Source organism: Lepidothrix coronata, unplaced genomic scaffold, assembly GCF_001604755.1.
Source record: "Lepidothrix coronata isolate B3197 unplaced genomic scaffold, Lepidothrix_coronata-1.0 Scaffold14, whole genome shotgun sequence".
Lineage (NCBI taxonomy): Eukaryota > Metazoa > Chordata > Aves > Passeriformes > Pipridae > Lepidothrix > Lepidothrix coronata.
The window spans coordinates 1307671-1334653 of record NW_016690194.1 but is presented as its reverse complement, the minus strand read 5'-3'; the positions used below and the strand labels follow the sequence as shown (position 1 = coordinate 1334653).

The following is a 26983-nucleotide window of genomic DNA, read 5'->3' as shown; positions in this document are numbered from 1 at the left end:
CCAAACTGCTGTTTATTAGCTACAGAGAGATAATCACACATTAAAATCACTTATTCCCATATGCAGTTCACACACACAGCTGGCAAGCTGAAACAAAAGCTGAGAGATCAACCCTAAACTAGTGCTCCCTTGCTTCATCAGATGTACCTATAATCCTGTAGTCTCTATATACAGCAGACACTGCCTTTCCCACATGTAGGCCAAGTCATGCAACACCTTTTTGGTGCCTGTGTGTGCTGGTGGCCTTATACAGCCTTCTTATTCAGAAAACAGATCGTGTTCTGAATCTATCACTTCATACAAATTCAGAAGGATCACTAGTCCTGGGACATCATTAGAGCCTTTCACATATTCACCTCTCAGCACATATGGTTCCTCTTCCTGCCCTGCTGTTTTCTGGTAACTAGTTTCCAATTCATGTGCATAGATACCTACAGAGCCCAATTACACAAATTCACAAAGAAGTGGCTTTTAAGGTAACGATATGAAAACTCTAACAACTTAAACATTGCTAACACTCGTCCTAAGTTCTCTTTTACATGCAGAGTACAATTCCATTCCCAGAAACTCCTTCCTTGAATCAACAGAGAAATCCATGTGCTGTGAGTTTTAGTTTTATTAAGGGTATATGGTTCAGCCTACATGGGACTAAACCAGCAAATACACTTCCAGCTACTTCCTGTTTGGGTTAGTTTCATCTTACATGAAGGCTTAAGAAATACAATTTTAGAAGAGAGGTATTTAACAATTTATTTTGTAGTATTTCTAAAATACAAAAGAAACAATCTCTATTTATCTCCAGAGCAGCCACCTGAAATAAAAGAAAAAAACGAGTTCACGGTGTGGAGCCATACCTTTTCTGCAGAAGAGCAGGTCAGTACAAATGTTGAGAACACTGGTAGTGGATATTTGGTTTGAGGGTCCCAGCACTCAATAGTGGCTCCCATGGGAAGGCAGAAGAGAGGAACAGATTCTGACAGTGGGAATGATTCATAGTTCTCTTGAGGATATCTGAAAATTAAGCCTTAAGAATGGGAAAAGGAAAAGTAAGTACATTTGTTCTGTAAGCCCTAAATAATGTAAGCAATATATTTTCCACAACATATAGCTACATCTGATGGTTATCTGGACTTCACAATTTAAGATTACATCTGCAAAGAAGAAAGTCTCTCATTTGACAGTAAGACTAAGTGATCCAAGTAACAATCACTTGAAAATAGTGTATGAATACTGATTGATTTTACCCTTTTGGTAACTGCTGAAAACCAGAACACACTGAAGATTTTTACACCAAACCAGTTGGGTTGATGTGTTATTTAAATGTGCCACTGGAATGGATTTTATTACAAGAAATTCCTATGAAGAAAGTGATTATCTACTGTCAAAACAGCAGTAATACCTTCACTGAAAATAGGATGAACTAGATGACTGTCTGCATTTTCTGCTCTCAGTATGTTCAGTTTCAACAAATTGTTTATTCAGCCTTCAGGTATATAACTCTTGCTAGTAGAAAACAGCCATATAAGCATTGGTTTACTATTGCTGCTCATCTAGCTTGTTTTATGGTATATGGACTTCATTACCTATGCTTTCCACTTCTGTTTGATAGTTTACTCCTATCAAAGGAATTTGGTGCACTTAATGCTGAGTAGAAACACTTCTGAAAGTTTTTTTTGGTTTCTTCAAAACCAAAAAGAAATCTGCAGCAACACATTAAAAAACTTACAAAAGCCAGACTTGTCATTTATTGTTCAGAAAATTTTTCAATCTCCTCAAATAAGGAACAACAGAATAGTCGTGGAACTGAAGGGAAGAAACATATTTAACTTTCAACTTAAAGATGTTGACACACAAAAAGAAATATGAGTAAGGCTGAACAGAATTTTTAGTTAGTCCTTCTCTAATACCACCAACACAAGTTTTGTTTTGTCTTTTGTTTCCTCTGAAATATTTGCTAAGATTTCTGCTAAAGCTCCTAAGCAACCAAGCCATGATAAGAACTAAAATAATACAGGAAAATGCTATTCCTATTAAGACTTTTCCTCAGGAAAAAGTGAGGAGAGCAAAGAAGGCATTATAGGAGTTAATTTCAACTGACATCCTCTAGGAACAAAATTCTGGCAGATAGTGCTTTATTACTAAATTATTACTTTATTTCAACAAAGCATTTGAATCCTTCTGTTTAGACAGCTTCTAAAATTACGTACCAGCTTTATACGCTAAAGAGTTAGAAGCTGGCACAGACTTCTTGTAACAAAGGTATACACTGGAACCCCACTGGAAGACAAAAGTTTCATCTCAGAACCAGCAAAGATAACAACAGGCAACAGAAATCAAACGTATATATTCCCACTTACAAACAAGTCAGACATTTTAATAAAAAGCATTACAGAACACAGAATACAGTCTGGTTGGCAGCTGAGTGCATGTAAATGATAAAAACGAGAATTCACCCTTCTCTCGTTTTTTAGAGATTACAGGATTTACATAAAATAATGACACCACCACACTACTCTGATTTATTCCAACAAAAGAACAAGTAAAAGTGAAGCAGCTCAATTCACAGCTTCACATTTTTATGGTTATTTAAAAGTAAAATCTTATGGGAACCTCGTTAGGGGAAGTGAAATTCTAATCGTCATCACTTGAAGCTTCTATCATACTTCCATAAACTGGTTATCAACATAGTATTTTTGCAGTTTGTCTAAACATGCTCTACCATTCCAAAAACTCACTTATTCCAGCCTGAGTAAACTAAATGCAAAACAGACTAAGTAAAAGAGAACCAATTAAAGCAAAGTACATGGAGAAACTGCAAGCATTAATTATCATTCTTACAATGTCTTAGTAACACAGGCATTATTAACAACCGAGAAAAAGGTGTTTCTGATTCATCCCGAGTGTCAGCATCACCAAACGGTGGGGGAGAGATAATAAAAAAAAAATTAAAATTCCAGTGCACTACTCCTAAATACACCTAGACATGCGTATGCAAACAGTAGTGAGTATTCAGTATGAAACAGTAATTTCCAGCAAGAAAGGAAATCAAAGTAACAAAACTGAAGTCTCACACATGGTATGAAGAATGAATTACGATGTAGTGATAGAACACAATTATAATAGTGCTAAGAAGAGTTCAAGAAACTACTCCTTTAGGTGTGTTTGTTGAGTTAAAAAAATAGAGAAAAAAAAGCAACTCAAGCTTATACATACTCACCATACCACAGTTTAAATTCTTATCAACTTTACAGAACGTATGAGGAGGGGTTTCTCCTTTGCTGGTAACAATAACACAGATATCTGTCACTGCCAATGAATTTTGAGGTCGTACTGGAGGAGCCCTTCGATATGTGATAAAGATCCGCTGAGAAGAAGCTGAGCTGTTGTTCACATTAGCGCAACGACCATAAGGAGTAGCTTGAATCACTTCACAGCCTGAAATTATGCGTTCCTTCCCTTCATACAGAACTCTGCAGACATGAAGGAAACATGATATTATGGGCATTCAAATATATATGAAGTTACTTGGACAAATTCAGAGAAACTGTCCATGCATTAGCACCCTATGTCATCACTGCAACTTTCTAATGTGCATTTCATATATTGTCTTTCATCATGCAGCACTTGAGGTTAAAGAAACTGCTCCAAAATATTCTCTGTGGGAACAAATGACAATTATGGGGGAAAAAAAAAATCAACCCACATTGAAAAGGATTTAGTTATAGAACTAGTAGGAATGCTACACTATGAATGAAAAATAAATACAAAGTAAACTTTACATTGCTTGCACATATGACACCTGACAATTTCATCACTAAAATGTCCGATAAGTCATTTAAAATTTGTCTTTTTCTGGGTTTGGTTGGGGTTTTTTTGTGGGTAGGGTTTTTTGTTTTGGTTTGGGGCTTTGTTTGTTTCTAATTGGTTGTGTTTGGGTTTTTGTTGTTTTATTTTAGGGTTTTTTGGAGAGGTTTTTCTGGTAGGCTTTGGTTTGGTTTGTTTTTAAGAAATAGTCTTGGAAAAGGACAAAGTAGATTGCTTCCTAGATGAATTTTTCCAGAAAAAAAATTAATCCAAATACAGTAATAATTGACATTCACAGTTTGAATAACACTCCTTAGGACAATGGGGCAAGGAGAGAAACTAATATTCTGCTCCACAGAGAAGGAAGAAATAATAACTACAGTTGACTGTACTCCTAGAAAGCAGAATATATCTTATGTGGCTGTACAACAACATTCACATGGTGCTTGGATTTTATTTTTTTAGCAAGATCACTAGTTTAGATTGCTGTATTCTTAGCAAAAAACAAAAAATCCTTTACAGCTTCACAGCAGCTAAACGAGCTAAAGCTTTTCTTTTCCAAACATAAAGCTATTAGGAAGTTACTATGAGAAGAAATGTGGAAGCCAAAACAAACATCACTGATCATTTTAATGCACAGATGCTATTATAGGGCAAGCTTTATTTCCCATTCCACACCCAAGTAACCAATGGTTCCGTTTGCTTGGCTCTCTGCAATATGTACACAGTAATTGCCACTTGCAAATCAGTTTTCATCATTATAAAATTAAGGATAAAGGTAATAAATTAAAACTTTGTATTTTGTGATCTCCAGCTTTCCACATGTAGTCCCTCACAACTTTAAAAAAAAATAAGCAGGCAATACATATTTACTGTCCCAAAATACTCTTGGTTAAATGTTTGACAGACTACAAGTAAGTATGTATTTGAAAACTTCAAACAGTTACATGTCTAAGCCAAAAAAAAAAAGAAAGTTTTTTCATATCCAACCATTCCCAGAACTTTAAAAAAAAATATATATGATTAAACTTTCAATATTACTTAAATATTATTCCCATCTTTAAACTGGAATATGCAAATGTTACTATTTATTCTGACTCAAGAGAATGAACATGTATCTTGTTATAGCACTGATGATATATATGAACTAGAATACTTTAAAAAAGCAAAGAAATCACATGAGTTGGGAGCATACTGATGTAGCTACCAGACTGCCATAGAAATTTACTCAACTAGTTCATGGAGGACAATAATCTTCAACAAGGGTTTCAGTTGTAGAGAGCCTGATCATCAGATTTGCTACATTTAAAACAATGTGTAATCTCAGGCTCAAAACCAGCCTAATACCAGCATTTCCAAGCTGCAACATTAGTTTTAATATACTACCTACCAAGATATGTATGGAGAAAGCACATGCTAATTATATTATTTCTAAACTAAGTAATGTTCTGGAAGAACATGTATTTTGCACTTTTTATGGGGTTACCTACTTCACAAAGTTAAAAAAAACCCAACAAAACAGAATACCAACCATTACAATGGCAGCACCTCTCAGGCCACGTTCATTGTGCATAAAGAATTTACATGAACTTTTCACATCACTGCCAATCAGAATCTTAATCTGAAGAAAATTTTAACAGAGCAGTCTTCAAACAGAAGTTTCAATTCCATTTCATTTCAGTTTCATGTATTTTAAAGAAAATCCAAAATACAAAATTTTTCCAGAAATGTCTGTCAGCTGACAGCTTTTGACAAGGAACACGGCATTAATCAAACAATTCCAGCAGTTCAGTTTAGTAAGTTTGCAAGTATTCTCAGAAAAATACTTAAGGGCCTGACCAGTGTTCAAGACTGTAACAGTGGGGTCACCTCTCCTCAAAAGCAAAATGAAAATGAAAGCAACACTCCCTTCTACATATACACTGGAGCGGTATTATTAAACCCACACTATTTCCTGACCTCATGCATAGTACTGCAGTATGGTATTGTATTTGCAAGCAAATGGAAGAAAACCACCACACATGGATCACTCAAATTAAACAATGGTTTTAATGATTCAGAGAAAAACAATTAGAACTGATGCATGAAATACCGAACATGGCACCATTTATAAGTAACATCCTCCCTGACAGTGTAAGTTTATTCCTACTTGTTCCTATAGTTTGGCTTCGATCCTAAGTACACATTATTTGCTACAATATTTTATCAACTTCAATACAGTTTCAAGCAAAATATAAATTTATATATAAAATATAAAGCTTACTCTAGATGTTAGGTCCCTTCTTTGTAAGAAAGACAAAAAAAATCTTATCCTCTCTCTGTAAGGCTGTTTGACCTTGTACGTGGAAGTTCTCTCATGAGCAGTTTTACTGATGTAAAGGTATACTTCAATACATCAGACAACAGAGTTTAAAAAGAAGAAATACTACCTTATTGTGCCCGTTGAGTTAAAAACCTTAAACCACAGAAACCTTTCCTTCTGGAAAACCATTTCAAAACAGGTTGACTGTTGCAAATTGCACTGTGTCTAGGGCTGCTGTCCAGTTTGACTTGTCCTCTATGTACAACCATATTTCTGCCTCTCACAGCTGTTATGCAAAATAAGCCTTCATAACACCTCTTCCTCTTTCATTTAAGATAAGGAGGTTTGCAAGTATTGAATAATAAAGGGACTAATATAAATATACTAGGCACCAGGAGTGTCAGAGAAGTGGTAGGTCAAGCAAAGGGAAAAGATGGACTTATCTTTTATTTCTACTGCCATCACTATTACTATTTGTCTAAACAAACAAGTAATTAGTTCCACCATTAGTTTCACCCTAAGCTGTTCTGAACACCCAGCTGCAGTTGTCACACCGGTGAGATTTCAGAAACAATGGAAGATGCTCGTTGTTAAGAACATCTTCCAGTTTCTATTCCAGTTTCTTGAAATTTGAGTTCACTTTCTTTTTCAAAATACATCTTCAGTAAAAAAAAATCATTTGTTCAATTGATACTCCTGCAGATTTTCAGAAAACAGGTATAACAGGAATTACAAGGGTCCTTATACCCAGAACCCCAAGGGTCCTTAGCACAGAATCACTAAGCGAACTAAAGCTTCCCATACTAATCTGAAAAAAAAAAAAGTTTTTAAAAAACAAATAAATCTGCAATTCTTTCTTTACACAATGCAAGATACCTAACTTTTGCATTATTTAAAAAAGAAGTGCAGGAGCTCTAGCATATCCCTAACTCAAGTGTAAAACAAAGAGAGGTGAAATTTTGTTTCAAAGTCTCACACACCTAAACCAAAACAAATCTCAAATCTCAGTTCTTGTCTATTTCTGGAACATCAGCAAAACAATCAATTAGGAAAGCAATGGAATGACTGTAGCTGAATTATTTCATAGATATATAAGTTTAAGATACTAGATTTTACAACTATATGTAGGAATAGGATCTTAGAGATCTCTTATCCTAGGATCAAATCTTTATTTTTCCACATAATTTCCAACTAATATTTTCTCCAACTAATTAATCCAATTAATTCTGGGAAATGCAACATCCAGAGGCATGGCACATGGCCTAACTATATGCAAGCAAGCACCTGCAGCAGGAAGTCACTCTAGCAGATTACAGACACTTAAGAACCAGTGGACAATTATGAAGGAACGAGGATGGAGGGCACAGAACACAAGGACATAGCAGAGAAATAGTAGAGCATAGCCCCAACCTCCCTCTTCTCCAAACAGCATTTAAGTACTTTCCCTAGCAGAAAGAAATACACAGACACACACAAACACTTATCAAGAATCATCTGAATGCTTGGACTACAACATAACTCATTTTCATACACATACCAGCAACCTTGACACAAGACTATGCATTTCAAGGGAGGTACTCTTTCTCTACCTGCTATGTTCACTTAGCATGTCAGACAGGCTTAAAGGTAAAATATTCTGTCTCACTTGGATTTTTAATTAAAATAATAGAGAACAGCATAAACTAGCCTTCAGACTGTGCATACATCTCTTGCTCAAACTCCACTTTCATTTGAACACAGTGGAATTTACAGATACCAAAAAAAAAAAGATTGCTCTAACCATCTCTTGCACATAGTTGCAAAACAGGAGGAACAGCGGGGGAAAATATGCATCATTGCTCCGAGAGAAAAGTCTCCCACGACATGTTAGGTGTGACACCCTAAGCAGATCAAATACTAGAAATACTATTTGCCAAATATCACCATCTTAGCCAATTATCTGCCTATTTTGTTTAGCTGGCATTCCCTACAAAATCTACCCAAGCATTCAAGTTCCTAAGGTTGTGGGAGACACAAAGATAAACGTGCTAGTCAAGTTGCGTCCTTAAAGCCACATGCTGAAGACTGACTGTTCAGGAATTCCCTTGAGGAATCACTCACTGTAAAAATTCCTCCTTCTGCTAGAACTATAGAAGTTTGACAAACCATTGAAATAGTAACTTCAGACTGCAATATGCCTTCTGGCAGTGCCAGTTGCACCCATAGGAAAAGATTATTTTAAAAATCAGTTTCGCTGAAGACAATTAGAACATAGTTTAGATGATCAAGATGAAAAGAAACTAGAATGTATCAGGTTAATTATTTAACTTGAACTGTAACCCTTAGAGAAAACTGTCTTACCATGAAACTACTTTCATTACTAATAATGGCCAGTCTTCGCGAGTGAGGATTTGGGAAAGGTCATTAACCCTTCGAGCCTGCGCAGTGGATTTTTTAGGTGAGACACAGCGTGCGCTGAACTGAGCCCACCCTTTAATCCTGAGGTTCATCTGCCGGGGCCGAGCAAGCTTGGACAGTGGCAGTGAGGTCCCCAGGACGTAGGTTTGTTTAGAGTGACCTTCTCTTAGATGGATTGCCTTACAGGGCTGACGAGCTCCATCTGCCCGGGGGGCTGGGAATCGAACCCGGGTCGCAGCGGTGAGAGTCCTGCACCCTAACCACTAGACCACCAGAGGCCCCACTTTCATTACTAAGATTTCAGTGACAGTCTTCTCCTGACTGGACCCTGCTTGTCAGTTGGCACTCAAACTGTAGGCAAAAAATGGCATACATAGGCTTTACGCCTAATGCATTTAAGCTTATAAATGAAAAAAACTACACTTATGATAGCTTACATAGAGACGTATGACTTTTACATTATTGTTTACTATTTCTTTAATAACTAACGAAAAACACATGCATTCCTTATTTTGTCATAATCATAATAGCATCCTCACCCATGCTCTGTTTTCTCTTTCTCATTATATCCCCAGTAGTTCTAAAATGTCCTTATACATTGTTAAGTTGTATCTTTTACTATAAGCATTAAAGTGAATTCCACAAGGTGATAATTTTTTTGTCTCCCGAAGTCATTGTTTTCAGATTAAGCATGTTAATATTTCTGGATTTGGACTATATCATTTCTATAACTAAATTTTGTGCTGTTTTCTCACCTTTCAATAAAACTGCAGCAGAGAACTTGATTTCTCATATTTGCTTTGCTTCATCACTCTCTCTCCCTCTCATCTTCTAAACTAAAACATTACCATTAATTTTAAAAAGATAAGTTCACTAGAAGACTGACGTTTTGTTCAACCTACTCCAGATTCAAACAGTGCATTTTTAAAAAGTTTTCTTACATCTGTTTTTATCATCACTTATGAAAAGTAAGATTAGATCATTATTGAAGAAGGAACTGAATTGTGGTAGAAATCTCACCCAATGTCAGTAAGTGGTGGTTTGTCCCGCCCTCTCTTGTAGCAAAGAAAAAGTTCAGGACTCTTCAGACTTCCATAGTTTAAGTTGGCTTGAAGGGCTGTAGGAGTGGCTTCAACACAGGTGTATCCCTCTGGGACAGTTTCACCAGCTGATTTAATTATCACAGCAATGTCAGTAATTGGAGCCTTTGGACCAGTTGACTTTGTTTCATGTCGGCTTATTTCTTGGTCCAGCAGGGTTGCCGTATCTGTATCAGTGAGCCCTGCCACTACAAAATAGTCAGCCACTCGTGGACCTTTGTCTTCTATCATGGTTATGTCAGTACCTGGGAAAAATAAAGAGACAGAAATCAAACATTCTGCTTTCAAACGCAACCCCTTCCCTCAACAACTATGAGGATTTAGAACTTTTGAAGAAATTGTTGCAAATATAAGAATTCCTACATAGAGAATTCTATGAATTCATGAAAATTCTAGGGAGACTCCAAATAAACCTTTGACTTTTGCTGCTTAAAAAAGATATTGAAAGATATTGTCAGTAATTAAATTTCAGTTCTAGCACTGTAACAGTCATGTTTAGAGTGAGATAAAGGATAACTCAAAGCTCCTGACACAGCAGCTACATAGAAAATTGCTTTGTGTTCACTATAAGACCATTCAAGCTCTTCGCAGGCTATAAGTTAATGTAGATATCCCATTCTAAAAGCATCTGTATTTTTCTGCCACTGCTTGTGAGCAATTTCATTAAAGAATCATGTTCTCTTTTTTTTTTTTTTGAGAGAGAGAGAAAGAGAGAGAGAGAACAACTGCAAATACAGCCTCACTACTTCTGCACAGTTCATCCATTTTGTTTCGTAACCCAGACCTAACAGTGCAGTCTTGAACATTCAGCTGGCAACTGTAACATCTGGAAGTCATTTACAAAAATCACACATCCAAACCCACATTTCATCAGCTGATCAGGCAGCACACATCACTGCTCAGCTGCACATTCCAGATCTGTAAAGAGTTGTTCTTCCAACATCACCAATGTTCACTAAGCATATGATGTTAAAGCAGTGAAACACAAGTTTCTATTAAGAACAAACCTAGTTGGCAACTTATGCTCAAGTATCTCAAGTATAATTTCAAGTACCTGATTCTCATTAAATACTTGTATTTTTAGAAGATGTGTAAGAAGTATTTAAACAGTGGTAGCCAAGCAATAAACCTGAATATTGTTGTACTCCTACAGGAAGATTGGGACCACCTTCTTTTAGATCCCCTTGTTTCTATCACCAGATTTCTGGAGATCCCATCTACAAAGCTAACCAAATAATGGAAGTCTGGCTCCCACCTTTGAAAATAAGAATGCCATAGCTGCCAAGGTTCCACCTACCAAGGAGTAGTGGTCCATGAATATTATCAAATAATAAGTGCACCAAGATTGAGAAGGTTCTTGTATTCAGAATGCCCTAGTCTGGTAACTGCAGAAATACTGGCCTCTGCTAATAGAACTCTGGTTTGGTGAAGGCAGTATAATTCTGTTCCCTGCAACCTGGTTAATCACCTTCCTGTTCTTATCCTGCTCTTTCTTACTGAAATGATACTAAAAAGGCATTTTCCATCTTTACAGTTTAAAAGACTTCTAAAACCAAGTACTGAGGGAAAAATCACTTATCCATCCTGCAGATTTACTAAGAAATTTTAGCACATGATTATGCAACTTCTCCTGAAGAACAAGAAAATTACTCCAGAGCCATAGCTACTTGTGAATCTTCTGAATCACATTTAGGTACAGAACTTGCATCAGTTTACCCTTTTTACTGTCACAAAACAACATGAAATGAGCAATAAAGCCCCTTACAGGCAAGCAAGTCAGCAAGAAAATCAGGGGTGATGCCTTCAACTTCGTCTTCTATAAACTGCTACTTCTGTTAAAAGGTCCCTTCTCATACGGTCACTGCTCATTTCCACCTTCACTTCTGTCTGGAACTATAGTTTGTGCAACCATGTAATGAACTGGAACAAGAAATTGCTGTGGCTGAATGCTAACCTGGCAGAGACTGCTTAGTGTTCAACCAGAGCGAACACTATTCTACAGCGATTCCCTGTGTCAGCACAAAAGCAGCAGCAGTATGCCCCTTTCAGTAGCAGCACTGACCTACACTGGATTAATCATAAAACTGTGAAGATGCTTCAGTTTGCCTCTCAGATGCTTGCACTTTTCACAGAATTACAAAGAAAGAAATAAAGAAATAAACCAAATTCTCCACGCTCCCCTCAAAAAAAAGTCCTGACCCAGAATATCTTGTAATCTGCAAAGTACCGTTCGCACTTGACGTGTAAGAAATAAAATTACTGGAACAAGCTGCTAAAAGTAGCAAAATGGTTGGCATCCTAATAATTTATTTTTTTAAACCCAAAACATTTGTTAAATGTTCCAGCCTTTTATTACCTGGGTCATTTTCACACCACTCAGTACCATGTTCTCTTGATGCAACAATAAAAACATGGCTTACATTTAATTTTAACGTGAAGATCAGGAAAAAACCCAAACAGTTATGATAACAGCATACATCAAAAATCTCACAAGAGTTTGTCTTTTTAATCACAGCTGTAGTTCCTGGAATTGCACTAATGTTGTCCTCAAATATGTTTTAAAGTGAGAATTTAGTTTTCCTGGGAAAACAGAGAGAAAAATTCAAAAGCACTTAAAAAATTAAATATTAAGATTTGAAATATTAGAATGCAAATGAAGAGAATCTTCATTGCTGTATTTTTACCAGTGGGCATCAATAAAACCGTAGCAATTGTTTGCTAAGGAGCATACACTTGTGTCTGTGATATTTCCCTCTTTGCCATGGCTATGTTTTACTTCATGGAAACCCTGTCTAACATGTGGCAGGAAAAAGTCAGAGTCACCAGACAATTCAGCTGAGAAATTTGGCACAGAAGCCTTGTATGTCAGCACAACATTTAGCAAGTTTTTCAAAATGTTCCCAGTCTCTCAAAACAGTTCCTTTTCTACATGGATAAGTAAGGTTTCAAATAAACACTACAAGTCAGCTCTTCAAGAATTTGTTCTCCAGTTTCAGAAAGATTTAAAGCAACAGGATCACTCAAAATGGACCTTTCAAGTAACAGCTCCTAATAAAGCCATAGTGACCAATGCGATAGCTTTGGAAACACAGAGACTACATTACAAATCAGCAGATGGCCACCAATACAAACAGAAATAGCAGAATTCAGTAGGCCCAAGAATACTTTGCCTTCTGAACTGAAGGCAAGAAATAAACACAGGCTTTGTGGGGGACAGGATGAACCCACTGCTATTTTCCACTGTTTTTGTGATACCTCACAGAAAAATAAGTATGAACACTGCTCCTCTTAATAGACAAGGGAACAAACATATTGTAAGTTTATCACAGCAATTTTTCCCAAGAATAACTTCAAAAGCTATTGTCCCCTATTTTCCACAAGCAGATTTTTGTACATCGCAAGACTAACAGAAAAACTCAACACTTAGAAAATATTGAGATTTTTATTGTAACATACTATACCCTTTCAGGGGGAAAAAAAAAAATCTAGAAGTAAAAAGTGTTCCCTTCATGTTGCACGATGACAATGCAGGATACATTGAAAAAAAAGCCAACATAAAAGTCAAACAAAAGACCTTGTTTTTAAAGTCTATAAAGCCAAATAAACTGAAAAGATACTTCAGTATAAGCCAAATAAACTGAAAACAACAATTGGAATTCTGTTTTAAGAATATGAGCAATACTGTTTGAGGAATCACAAACAGTGTCCATATGGATCCATAAGGGATGGTGATAATTTTGTAACTATTTCCTAATTCTATTACACAGCAACAGAAGGAACACAGTGAAGGTGGTTCTCAATGTTAACTGTATGTAATAAATCTGAATGATTGCTCTTGTTCTCATTGCCTCAAATTTTGTCTCTCTTTAACTGGATTTCAAGATATGGAAGTTAATAGTTGAAATCACTTAGAAAAGCAATGAGGAATGCAATCATGGACTATACTTGGCAATCAAAAGTTTAGATTGTTTGTTGGTGTTTTTTAAAACACCAAAATACAGTTATGATTCTAACACACTTATGTATCCACACAGGCTCATATGTACACCAAAAGTGCAAAGACAGCCACCAGTACTACCATTTAACAACCAACATAGTGCAGTTGGCAGTTCCGTTTTCTTGTCCATTCCAGCATACATCCACTGTTACTGCTCACATCAGTGTGCTTGTCCATGTCACAGTCACTTTTAAGCAAATCCATTTCTACTAAGGGAAGTGTGCAATTGCAGCTTACACATTTCACTTGCACAGCAGAAATCAGATCTTGCTTGTGCATCAAAGGTAAATTAAAATTACTACAGAACGGAACATTACAAACTATTCAGCAAAGTTAAGTGAGTTCAGATGAAACAAGGTGGTTATCGAACAGTTCAGGCATCACTTGCAACACACAGGAAAGTTACACAGACATCTATATGTGAGTTCTCTGAAGCACATTTTATGATGTGTAAGAATATGAAGTGTATACAGCAGCACCACCACCCCCCATACACACACTTATACACACACCACAGCAAAAGACAAGGTAACGTAACATTACTTCAAGTACACCATTAGCACTGAACAGGATTAAAACAGAAAAAAAAAAAAAAGACAACAAATTATTAGCCATGGACAGTCAACAGCAAGAGAAAAAGAAGTATTAGAAATCTTTCTTTTGGATTGCATCTCCCATTGTCGTGATTTGTCATGAAAATTATTTAATGAAGTAACAGTTACAGTCCCTTCGCTAAATCACATGAGTATTAGAAAAACCAGAGTTGCAAAAACAACTTCACAGACATGGAATGTCCACCTTCTACCTGTCTTAACACAACCAGCTGTGGAACAAGAATGGCTGGATGTCACAAGCATTTTGGTCTGAACATGCATATATGCAAATATAGAACCATTCCCTCCTAGAAGTTTTCAAGTAAACATTTGAGAGTGTAATAGTTGCACAAATGAAACAGCTAACAACCAACAAGTTGATTATCTTATAGAGGTCTCTAACATTGGAAAAATAAACTTAAGGACAAGGTGAAAGACAAAATAAGATGGCTTTCATGAGTTATTTGAACTTCATCTGGAAAGCAAGTTGTATCAAGGTCCTGTACTGAACATAATCTAAAATGGCTTTTTGTGTCAGATAGCTAAATTGTTGCAAATTTTCATAGATGCAAAGAAAACAATGTTGACTTTGCACTGGCTGTTTGTGTACCAGACTGTTTCCTGACAGCATATGAACACAAAAATCAGGCACAAAATGAATCAACTTGGTGGGAAAGTTTTCTAAAGCATTCCAAACAGATCAGGGCACTAAAGTAGGAAATGAGAAGAAATATCACAGCAAATCACCTCAGGTAAGTGATTCCCATGGAAGCAAAGGTACCAAGCCTAAAAATACTTTGATGAAATAGTAGGGGGATTTTTGCCTCCACCTGTACAAAAAACCGTTCTCAGGGCAACAGAATTCTGCAAACGGTGAATGTTTGAGAACAAGGTCACTTCTGCTGTAAGCTTCTGATATGTCATACACAATTCTACAGCTAATACTGAAAAACAAACTGCATAAATCTTAACTATCAAATTAACAGACATACTTAGCACCCAAAGACCAAAGGCTAGAACACCACAGGTGGGAAATCAAGAGATCTTTCTTACATATTTAATTATCACTTCTACAGTTACTAAAGACAACCACAATTTCTTGAAACTCAGCTACACCAGGTATTTGGTGTCTCTCTTTGGGGATTTGTTACTAACATTTTCATGAGAGCCACTAACAAATACACCATTCATATGGCAGGAAACAGGAAGAGAAAATATTCTCCCAATGTAGATTTACTTTTTAATTTCAAACCATGGATTTTAAATGATGCAACAGTGTGCATCACAGAAGAGGAGGCAGTGATGAAATGAACTGATTTTCCAAATCCAGTATTGTAATAACTGATAATTAGATAGCAATAAATCTCTAGTTTTCTCAGTCATACACAGTTTGCCGCTTAAGCATCAATTTTGTTACTGAGAAGTCTTAAAACTTTTCAGACATGTTTTAGAAAAAAAAATGGAGAACACTTCCCCCTTAAACAAAATATATTATTGTTCCCCATTACCTTTAATGTTTTGGTTTTTTTTTTGCATTTTCTATGTTTTCCTGTCCTGTGTGCAATTCCTTAGATTTCTAGAGCAAAGATTATCAAAGGAAGTGAGGAAACTAGCTCCCAATTTATTCAGAAAAGACTCAAAACCAGACTACTAACAATTTAAGATTCTGTTTTAGGAAGCAGAGCTGTACATTTAGTCTGATCCATTCTATCAGCAAAACCAGTTACCACTGATACAAACAGTGGGGCAATGATGTGATGATATAAATGCCTGTAGCAAACATAACAAAGCTTTCAGAAGTAAACTTTTGTGATAGCAACTTGAACAGCAACTTAGAAATTCACTGAAAATATCACTAAGTTAATGGACACTGTAATTCAGGAAGCTCAGGACTATGAAATTTTTTCAGTCAGAAAAATTCTAAGTGGAGGAAAAAAGAAAACAAAACACAAAACAAAAAAAACCAATCAAGCAAACAAAACCCCCCAAAAAAACAAACAAAAAACACACCACCACCAAAAAATAACCCACCTCCACACACACAAAAAAAAAACACTGCCAAAAAAGCCCAAACAAACAAAAATGCCCCCAAACCCCTAAATCCAAAAAATACCCAACCTACTCTGGACTATCCAGACTAACTCTACTATATTATTATTCAACACTTGAAATTTTCCTATTATACAGTAATTTCAAGTTGTCCAATGGTATAAAAATTGGAGCAGTTATAGACATGTGAGGCCAAAAAGCAAATTCTGAACTGACCTCTGCAGTCTCAACAAGCAGCTGGAATCAATGAAGGCAAGTTTGGTACCAGTAAATTAAGTTCTATTGCCAAGGATAGGAAGCAGAAATGGAAAAGATGTGAGACAGGAAGAATGATAATCAGCAAGCAGTCCAGCTACACTCATTTAATAAACCAGTTTAATCTTGTTTCATCAGTGTTGTACCCAAACTGTTCGTTCACATAACAGAAAACAGTTCAAGAGAGAAAATTTATTAACAACAACAACATAGTCCTCAGAGTAAGAAAAGTACTTTATAAAATGGACTTACTGCCCCTGCTAAAAGCTTTAAAGGTTAGCTATGTTCAGTATTATGTAATGAGTGAAACATCTGCTGCCCTGGAAACATTGTTAGAGAACTCTTTCTGTAATTGGAAACTCCTTTGGAAAAAAGCCAAATATAGTAGCCTGAAACAAAAACAAAACAGTGAAAGAAAAGTCAAGAGACAAAAGTCCAGTGATTAAATTCCTTCTGAGAGCCCAGATCTCCTAGATTCCTTTTTGTAGGTTTTTTGGTGCCCTTTTTTGCTCAGGGTGAGGGTGGACTCTGTTTTGGTTTTGAGAGGTCAAAGGAGAGAAGAAAGAATATTGTTTCAAATCTACCTGAGAAGTTACTCAAAGTAAGCTGTAAGAATTTGAGATATTTTCATTCTTGTTGCTCTCTCTACTAAGCGTTGAAATAGTTAACATTGAAAATATTTTGCTAGAATCATCATGGATAGAGAGTTGCCTGATCACAGAATCATTATTTGACTTAATTTTTGCTAGCCATCTACAAGATAATCAGCCGTAAATTGCTTGAAATTATCTTCTAAGGGCACCACAAATCCATAGTGGAAAATTCACTCACTGTTTTTGAGGACTATGATTTTCCTCATTTTTATCTTTTGGTAAAAAAAAACTCTGCAGGAAGACACTATTCTTCTCTGTAGGTTTCTTCACTGACAGACCCACCAAACACAGGCTGCTTCACAGACAGGTTCAGAGCCTTGCAGCCTATCCTCACCTCACTGAACTCTTTCCATGGCTATCAAGAGGATGACTCCCACTTCTGGTTGGCCTATGATACCAGCCTCAAACCACTTGTTTCAGGTCAGCATTTTTATTCTTTCTCAGCTGCTTTTCAAGCTTGAGGGGAGCTTATTAACACTTCAGAAGTCTGTCTTTTAATCCTCTTGCCAACTCCTCATTAAGAAACTCTCTTGTGCCAAGATGTCTTAAAATTAAGTCCAAACCACACACTTGACAGGAGCTAGAATATTCATGCTTTTGGTCTTACACTGCAGCAGTGAGAATTTTATGGGAGGAACTCTCTTTTTGCTCTTTCTACTGCACCAGCACACCACAATCTTGATCTGCAGTACATTTCTGCAATGAGGGTTTGCGTTAGCACATCTGCAGATTTGGAAAGAGGCTAGACCTACGAGTCTATAGCACTCACTGCATAGGTCACTTGCAATGAAGCTACCACAAACATAAAAAATGCATAAAGACCTTAGGCAGGAGTATGGTTCCTGAAAACTTATGCCTTCAGCTTTCGTAAGTATTTTTGTACTGTCAAATGTTTAGCTAAATGTTCTAAAGACAAGCTCTTTACTTAGTATCTACACTACTCTCCCCATTCCTGGAAAATCTGACTTGTATTTTTTTTTTCTTTTCTCTTAAAATTTTCAGCCACTTCTGAGACAAACAAGACATCTGATGTTTACATAGAAACTTAGCACAAAACCAATAAATCTTTTTTCTCTCCAAATTCCATAATATGTGTAAAGAAACTCATGTTTCCAGCCCTTAAAAGCCCTTCGTTACCAACTCTTGCTTCCTGCTGTGCTCACTTATATTTCTGAATATATATACTCAGGAGAACTAAACACCTGAATCCATTAAATCCCATATTTCAGTATTCTCAATGTACGTTAAATTGAGCTCATCAGAATATTAAAATGGTGTGTAATGCAAGAACTTCTGAAGAAAATAATCACAAAAGATAATATACTAAAAAGGTACTACTTATACAGACATAAGTATCAATACATATTTTCCTCAAACATGAAAAAAGCTATCAAGGGATAGCAAGCTTGAGATTCTCTTCACGAAGTCCTATCACACACCAGATGTGATAATTGTGAAGTCTAATGTTATATCTATTTTGAGCCTTCTTATTATATCATCACATGACACTCAAAATATCTACACTGTATTACTCAACGCACTGTGGAGTTGTCAGACAAAACACTTACAGGGAACCTGATTTTCTGGGATAAACTACACAGACTTCAGCCAGTAAAAGAAGTGCTTAAGTTAAATCATCACTAAGAGTATACCATCCATTTCTGTCATAATTTAACACATGCATTTGTCTTCCTATTTAAAATATTCTTTAAGCATGCTTTTATGTATTTTTTCTTGTTTTGATCCATACTATTTTTAGTGATTTATTAATATGTTTAAAATAAAAAACTGTTTCCTAAAGCAGGCCATGAAAATTGTGGATATAATTCACAATTGTTAGCACTCTTATTTCTAATTTAACCATTTAGAAATGGATTGATTCAATTTACTTAGAGAACTGATCTTAGATTTTTCCAAATTGTTTCCAAATCCCAAGATTTGATCCCACATGATCTACAGAACAGCACAGTCCTAGTGCTCAGTTGCTGTGGCACGCACAAAACATTTGAGACCCCCTACATTCATTTCTCTGCATAAGGTGGAGGGCAATTCATAATTTCTACTTTTGCAAAAAAAAAAAAAAAGAGAAAACACAAACAAAAAAACCCCAAACAAAACCTAAAGCAAAAGAGTAACAACACACCTATGCCAGCCCTCACAATCTTCTCCCAAGTATACATTAGTCTACATAATTTTCCTCCATGGATACTGCTCCACTTTACTGTGCACTTTAACATTCTACTGGCTCTTGGAAGAGGCAGGTGGGATGATAATCATGTTGTCAGAGGATTTACCTTAGAGGTGGGCTACCATCATTCAGTCCCTGCTTAAAAGAAAGGGCATCACACTGTCCTCTATGACATAGTTTTAATCCTTTACTTTTTTTTTTTTTTAATTTCCTTCTTCCTTTGCCAGGTCTAGGGCACTATCAATATTCCACACAGACAAGTAGAGCAGAGATATAAATGGAAATATTAGTTTTGCACTTAACAACCTGGACAACTTAAATGCAAAGTATTTCAGCTCACATATTTAATCCAGAAAGCATACCAGCTAAGGGTAAGATTTCAAAAAAGGTACAAGAGACAATTAGACATTTTAGGTTCAAAACAGTTTCCCTTCTCAGACTTGTGCATCACCTGACTACTAATATAACTAGAAAAACATTTTAATAGTACAGTAGTGACTTAGTAAATAATATCTTTTATTCCTAGCAGAATCAGTTGGATGAAAGAGACTAAGAAGGAGAGGTTTTGAGATTAACAGTGCACATACACTGTACAACTGAATCACAGAAGGAAGAAGAAAAGCTGTAAATGTCTTTATACAGGATTTGTTCTCTTTTCTTTAAAATAAACTGAAATGTCACATTAGTCATTACATTCATGGTGAATGAGTCATCATAACCCAAAAGAACTTCAGGCTTTCACACATCTTACAAGTAGATGTCTACAAAAAAAGTTCAAAGGAAAAATGCAAAAAAGTATATACATCAGAGTTTGAAATTACACTGTCTTTTAAGGAAGCAAAGGTCACATACTGTGCCTTTTTTCAAAGGTAAACTTGCTACTTGATGTACCCAATCCCGAACAACATACTCCTCCTTTTATTATAAGGTTTGGTCCTAGAACTGTACTAGCATAGCCAGAAGTCCACAAAGGAATTCTGCTCTTCAGGGACATATAGGTTTTCTGGTAGAAGCCGCTTTGTAAGTATACCACTGCTAGCAAAACCAGTTTTTTGTTTGCAAAGTCTGTTCTATTTGTGACTTGAGATGTTTCTTATGCCAGTACAACTCCAAGTTTGCCTGTTTTTTTTTATTAGTAGTGGAAAACTTCAGTGATATGTTTATACTATATGCACAAACATAATGAACAGTTCAGGGTACAGGGAGAATTACTGCTTACTTACTGCTAAGGCATAACAAAAAGGGAAAAGAAAAAAAAAGCTAAGTATAGATGCATCTCCAAGATCATGCAAGAATTTAAGGTCAGAAGAAACTCAAGTCTTTCACTGATGATTCTAACTGCAAGAATTCTCTTTAAGTCAAATAAATATTGTACAGGAGACATGCAGACTTGCTTTTTCTGGTTTCATCGAAATTTGAGAAAACAGGAACGTATTTATGCTGTTAGGAAATTTGATCTTTTATGTCCTGCTTATCTTTTAATACTCAGAACTGAAAACAAACTTGGATATGAACAGTAAGAGACATATTGCTCCCAATCATTAGCAAACCACATCTATACATCACAGTGGTTTGTGACTTACAAAGCTTAAATAAAATTATTTGTACTCTTCCTCCTCCTGCAAGATCCAAATTTTACTCATAAATGTATGTGACATCTGCTCAGAAAACCAAACTTAACCTCACAGAAAACCAAACTTATCCTTCCCAGATTTTTTCCATAGGAACTGGAAGAGGAGCTTCAACAATAATTGAGAGCAGCTAAAGTCAGGCTTTCATTGGGAATTAGCCCTTTAAACGTAAATGGTGGATAACAGGGGAAGAAGGAAGCCTAGAAACATGAGTCCCCCTAGGCTAAAATTAACTTCTGTCAATACCGCTCTTCAGTCACATCTTTCGCAGTTTCAAAACCTTGGCAAGATCCATATGTTTTACATACGTTAAACATTTCTCAAGTTATCCACATCCTTGCAAGCATCTCCTCTGTCAAAGACACAGCTTATTTTTTAGGAGTCATTTTAAGGAAACCTGCAGAAGATATTATCTATGCCCCCCAAAAAACTCCACCTTGGCATACTTAAGTTCATATTACCTCCAAACAAAACAGTCTTCGGCCACTTGCATCTAGATACCCAGCAGTTTACATTCTCATTACACTAATTACTTAAAATACGATTGTGAGATTTCAAGCTTAAGAAAATAAAGGCATAGGTACAAATTACTCTGTCGTCTAGGCATACTGTTGCTGGTATTTCCAAGGATGGCTGACTGATCAGCTATTGAGAACTGGCCGTACCAGTTTTCAGATTTTTGCGATAGGCCTATGCGATGATTAGAGTAACCAACTGAATAATCTGTTGTTGTGACTCAGCAGTTTACCTTATTGTTCCCTTCTATAACTTTCTGTTAGACTGAGATGGATATCCCATAGAAGCTTCAGGGCTTAACTACACACCTATAGATGCCTTGAGTTCTCCATTTTCCTGAAACATTAATTAAGTGCTTGAACTTCTTTTTCTTCACATGCTGCTCCTATGTAGCTGTTCTTCACTTGTGGCTCTTTCTCCCAACTTTTATCCCTTTTTATGCACGCTTTTATTCCTTCCTAAAGCAGAATATACACATTACATAGACACAGCAGGAGGATATTTTACTCACAAGACTTACACCTATGTCAGGTTTCTTATCCGGGTGACAGTATAGCTTCTTCACCAGATAATAGCAAAGAAGGCTGGAGCCATGTTATGTGACACCAGGAACAGCAGCAGTGGGTTGCTCAACAGGGAAGGAAAAAAAAAAAGTCTTGCTTTCACCAGTCACAATGCCTCAACACTGCAAAGACTTGCAAAAGGGAAGAGTAGCACTGAAGAATTCATCAGTAGCTAGACTTCAGCTTACGCATTATTAATCAAAGGTTGTACTTAATTACAAAGGCAAAAGCAATCACTGAAATATACAGGTTCAGAAAGAAAGCAAAAACATGGTGTTCTTTGACCCTTTGGTGATAGTTTTGTGGTTGAGCTGCAATTTGTTCACAAATGGAAAACACTTTCATTTCAAGATGAAGCTTCTACTGCTTTGGAGACTTGTAATTGTAATCTCAGCTTTTGCTGCCAGAACTGAACAACTCGATTTGCAAGTTAATCCTTGATTTACACTATTTTTAATATTTTTAGGCAGAAAAACACATACTTGTAAAGCATCAAGTCTCCTTAAAGAGGTTTTTGAGACTAAAAGAAAGGAACTGAAGTGACACTAAATAAGAAGACGAAAGCAGAGTAGAGGAAAACTGGCTCACTGCATTTAACTGAAACAGCAAATGGAATGTTTAATGGCATGCAAGCCAACATTCACCAAGAACTCATGGGTACATTTTTACTGTTCTCTATATCAACAATCTTGAGTTTGCTGTTCTTAAAAAAAAAGAAAAACAACAACAAAAAAAATCACAGGCATAAACAGAGAACATAATTATAATCTTAGTAATTCTGAACAGTGTTTTCAAGTTTCCTGTCTATTAAAGCAAACAGTAAACATAAGGACCACATTTACACCCTGAAGCACAGTGTAACTGTATTCCTAAAACTTCAGAATAAATCTGCATGCTCATATTTTGTGACAGAGCACTCACAAGAATAACTCACAAGAACATGAAACAGTTCTCACAAGAACTCACAAGAACATGAAACAGACTATGACTTCTGGACATTTCACCAGAAGTCATAGTCCAGAAACAGCCTTGAATAAAGTCACTTCAGTCCTAATAACCATTTGCACAGAGGTCAGAGTTGTGAGCCTTTTATCTCCATAAATCTGCAGAATGAAAACATTCCCATTATGATCATGGGGATTTAGTATTTTCAACACCACTACCTTTTTTATTGGATGGGAAAGAAGCAGTATCACATTTCTGTACAACCAAGGGCAACAACTTCGAGAGAGGGACAATTTCTGTAGCAAACCAGAAGTTCAAAAGCAGATTAAAAAAACCCAGAACTTCAGTTTACAATCTGAAGCACTACAGGAGGAAAGCAGGTCTCATGATGCCCAGTGCAGCACACTGATTTTCATTTTACAGATTTGCATAAGCAGTATGGTCAACTACCTGGCAAGGCACATGGGAAGCAATTTACTAACTATGACTATGATACCCAAGAATTATTTTATAGGTCACGTACACCAAGGCCTTTGATATCTTGAATTTTATTCAAGAAAGCAGTATGCTGAAGGTGGGCAAACCTTGCCTTGGGATGACTAGCAAGCACAGGAAAAAAAAGTTCTATCAGATAACCTTCTACAGTGCAATCTACCGTTAAACAAAAAGATGCCACATTTAGAGCTTATAGGTGCTTTTTATTGTCATTTCAGTTAGAAGGGCATGAAACCCTTCTAAGTAAGAAGATCAACAAACATGCTAGCCTTTATAAATACTGCTCTGTGCAGATAATGTGCCATTGAAATCTACCTGAAAGCATAACAGTAAGACATAACAGTCAAATGACTACTATTTCCTCTTATAACTTTGCCAATATACCTGTCCTACCTCATTCTACCGAGTCTTTTCTCCTATTGTATTTTTAAGTAAACCCAGACAGTGCATCAAGATGAACATTTGAACATTGGAACTTAAAAACATATTGAGGCTGAATTCCAAACTCAATTCTCTACTGGTCAAATACAGACCTAAGAAAGAACTAAGCTTAAAAAGGTACCATTTCAAGCACTATATTTCGACAATACATATTTCACTGCCACTCCAAACAAGAATTCAATACACCTTGAGTCAGATGAATGTTATCCATACCAACATTTAATATTCCAGTTTTGCTCAAGGTTTTTTGTTTGTTTGTTTTAATGAAAACCATGTAAACCTCGATCGGAAAGAAATCGCACACACGATCTTCAAATAAGCAAACAAATATGTAAGACGTGGTTCAAGAAGATGTCACTACTTTACTTCAGGCTATGGAGAGGCCAACCTTAACCTATGAATAAACAGCCAAATATAACATTATACTTATCCATAGGTATTTAAGAAAATGCCCATCTTAATTTATAAGATCTCTTTTTTTAAAAAGATCCAATTATTGAGAGTTTAGCAGTTAATAGGCATCAAGCTGTGCTAGTAACTGTTTTAACACAGAAGTCAGAAGTCATGTAGACAAACATTTCTGGTTTCTACTGAACTTTTTCCTTGCACTTCTCAAGACAGAAATGCATTATTAGGATTTAATATCCACTGGAATGGTAAAAAGCAGTCAATTCTTAAAAAAAATTCTTAAAAAAGACAGTCACATTTATAATAAAAGCATTCTCAAACTATCTAACAGTTTTGGGTTTTTTTACTTTGTGTCCTTTGTGCCAAGGATTTGAAATACGGCTAGTATGGTTAGTAACCTGGTTAATCACTTAAGTTTGGTCATGACTGCTTTTCACAAAAAAATACAAATACGGATTCTTTCATTTTCCAAACAGATATGAAGTAGTTTGCAATCCATCATTATTTTTTCCCCGAAGAATAGAACATTTACTGCCTCAACTCCTAACATGCCACTTAAAAAGAGAGATGTAAAAACTTTTACTAACTTTGTGTTTAGTCTACACAAAGAAATAGCCAATGAAACTAACAGCAAATAATTTTCTTTTTACTAACATATCCGTACTCAAAGGTATCTTGGTTAAAAACTTCATGGTAATCTAAGAAAATATTAGCGATGTCACACTAACACAGCTTGCAGAAAAAAAAGAAAGATCAAATATCCTGTTTGTTTACAGCCTGTTTGTTTCATGCAGATACAAAAGCTTAGCCACAGGCATTATTTAATATCAACACAACAGTCCATGTCTGCCATATGTTTGATCATCACGGCTAGGCTTCACGAACGAATATTTGGGAAGGGCTCTACCCACGTTTGTTACAGGCACGCTGGTGGCTAAAAAGGCCAATACAAGATAGGCATGACCGGTTGCAAAAGGCACAGCAGAAAGACTCCTTAGGTGGTATATTCTGCAAGACACGATTCTTTCTGCGTTGTCTTTTCTCCTCGAGTGATCCTGCCTGCTTTCTCAAAAGCATCAGCAGCATTATAGATGGTGTCTCCAGGCCTCCCGATTGCAGGCCAGAACAGACCAGTTATGATGATCAATATGTTTGAACTTAACAACAAAAGACAACAGCATTAAAAAAACTGGTATAGACGAGACATTAAATTTAGATTTAATAAAATGTTCAGTTTTCACACGCTTTCTAAGATTGCAGCATCAACAATTATGTTAAATTGTGCTCTGAAAAATTTGAAAGACTGTGTTTGACATTAACAGCAAAGTTAATCAGCTTACATCATATTTAAAGCTTCTGTGACTATTACTTTTCACTATTTGACAGACGAAGGCATATCACCAGATCCTGTCATTACACAGATTATATGGTCGTGCAGCAAAGACACATCAGATATCCTCAGATGATAGTATAGGTTGATTAAAAGTTACGGCTTTAGCTCTTCCTTTTGTCAAATCTGCAGAACTTTACGTTTTTTACTGATACGATCAATTACGGCGTGACTATGACCTACGGTGCCTTTATCACCAGGGTGCAGGATGGGGAGGGGAGGGACTGCCCCTGCTCTTCAAACACCCTTCCCACAGCCACGGCACCGCCGCTGACGGTCTCCATTTCGCCACAGACCCCCGTAAGGGTTAAACATGCTGACGCCGGAGCTCAGGGGAGGAGTCGGGGTATGGAAAGGGAGAGAAAAATGGAGAAATAAAGAAGGCAGCTGCCGGGGACTCACCTGCAGCGGCTGCCACCTGCGCACCCGGAGAGCCCTGCTCTCCCTCGGGCGGCTGCGGCCAACGGGAGCAGGGAAATTAACCATTATTATAATAATTAAAGTGAAAAAGACCGGAAAGCGTCTCCGCCCCTCCCGGCCCGCGCGGTGCGGGGTAAGGACGATCCCTGGCACGGAAGCTCTGCTGGGGCAGAGCAGCAGCCCTTCTCAGGCAGCTCGGCGCCGGGGAACACCCCGAACCTCCTGCCTGTCCAGCGAGGAGGGAATTTTCCTCCCGACGCGTTCAGGAGAAGGCCGAGGAGTAGCGTGGAGAAGAGGGGTCCCCCGCCGGAGCCCCGCGCTCCGCGGCAGGGGCGGTGGGAGGCGGGCGAGGCGCCGGGTCCAGCGCCGGCTCCGCGCCTGTCAGGCCCCCTCCGTCCGCTCCCTCCCGCCCCTCTCACCTGCCGCCGGCCCGCACGCCGACAGCTGCCCCTCGTACGCGCCAGCAGAGGGGGCGCTCCCCGCCCCGAGCTTTTTCCCGCGCCCGCCGCTTCCTCAGGGAATGCCAGACACGCCGCCGCTCCTGTTTAGAGAGGAAGCGGCCACCATGTTACTTTCTCCCCCTCCAACGCCTACAGGCTGGTCCGGGGCCCGCCCCGAAAGGAGGCGGTGGCGCCGGGGCCGAGAAGCCGTGCTGCTGCGGCCAGGGGGCGCCGGCGGGAACAGCCGGAGTAGCCTGTGGTCTGGTCCCGCCTACCGGGCACCTGTGGCGGGGAGGCGGAGTGGCTGGCCCGGCGTACCCTTTCAGGCAGGCAGCGCGGTGTGGATTACTCGGGGTGCCTGTGCGCCCGCTGCGGCTTCTGTGAGGGTGTTGGGTT

At 37.4% G+C, this 26983-nt stretch overlaps 1 protein-coding gene across 1 annotated transcript in view; it reads right to left on the bottom strand.

The window, feature by feature from the left end:
• Positions 1–26764, bottom strand: part of DENND4C (DENN domain containing 4C) — a 70082-nt gene extending 43318 nt beyond the window's left edge. Inside the window, exons 1-5 of the mRNA XM_017806074.1 lie at positions 26567–26764; positions 9524–9848; positions 3218–3470; positions 2208–2277; positions 855–1024 (exon numbers count right to left, since the gene is read on the bottom strand). Coding sequence (XP_017661563.1) covers positions 855–1024; positions 2208–2277; positions 3218–3470; positions 9524–9834 — 804 coding nt within the window. The 5' untranslated portion in view covers positions 9835–9848; positions 26567–26764. The remainder of the gene's footprint in view (positions 1–854; positions 1025–2207; positions 2278–3217; positions 3471–9523; positions 9849–26566) is intronic.
• Positions 26765–26983: the final 219 nt, after the last annotated feature.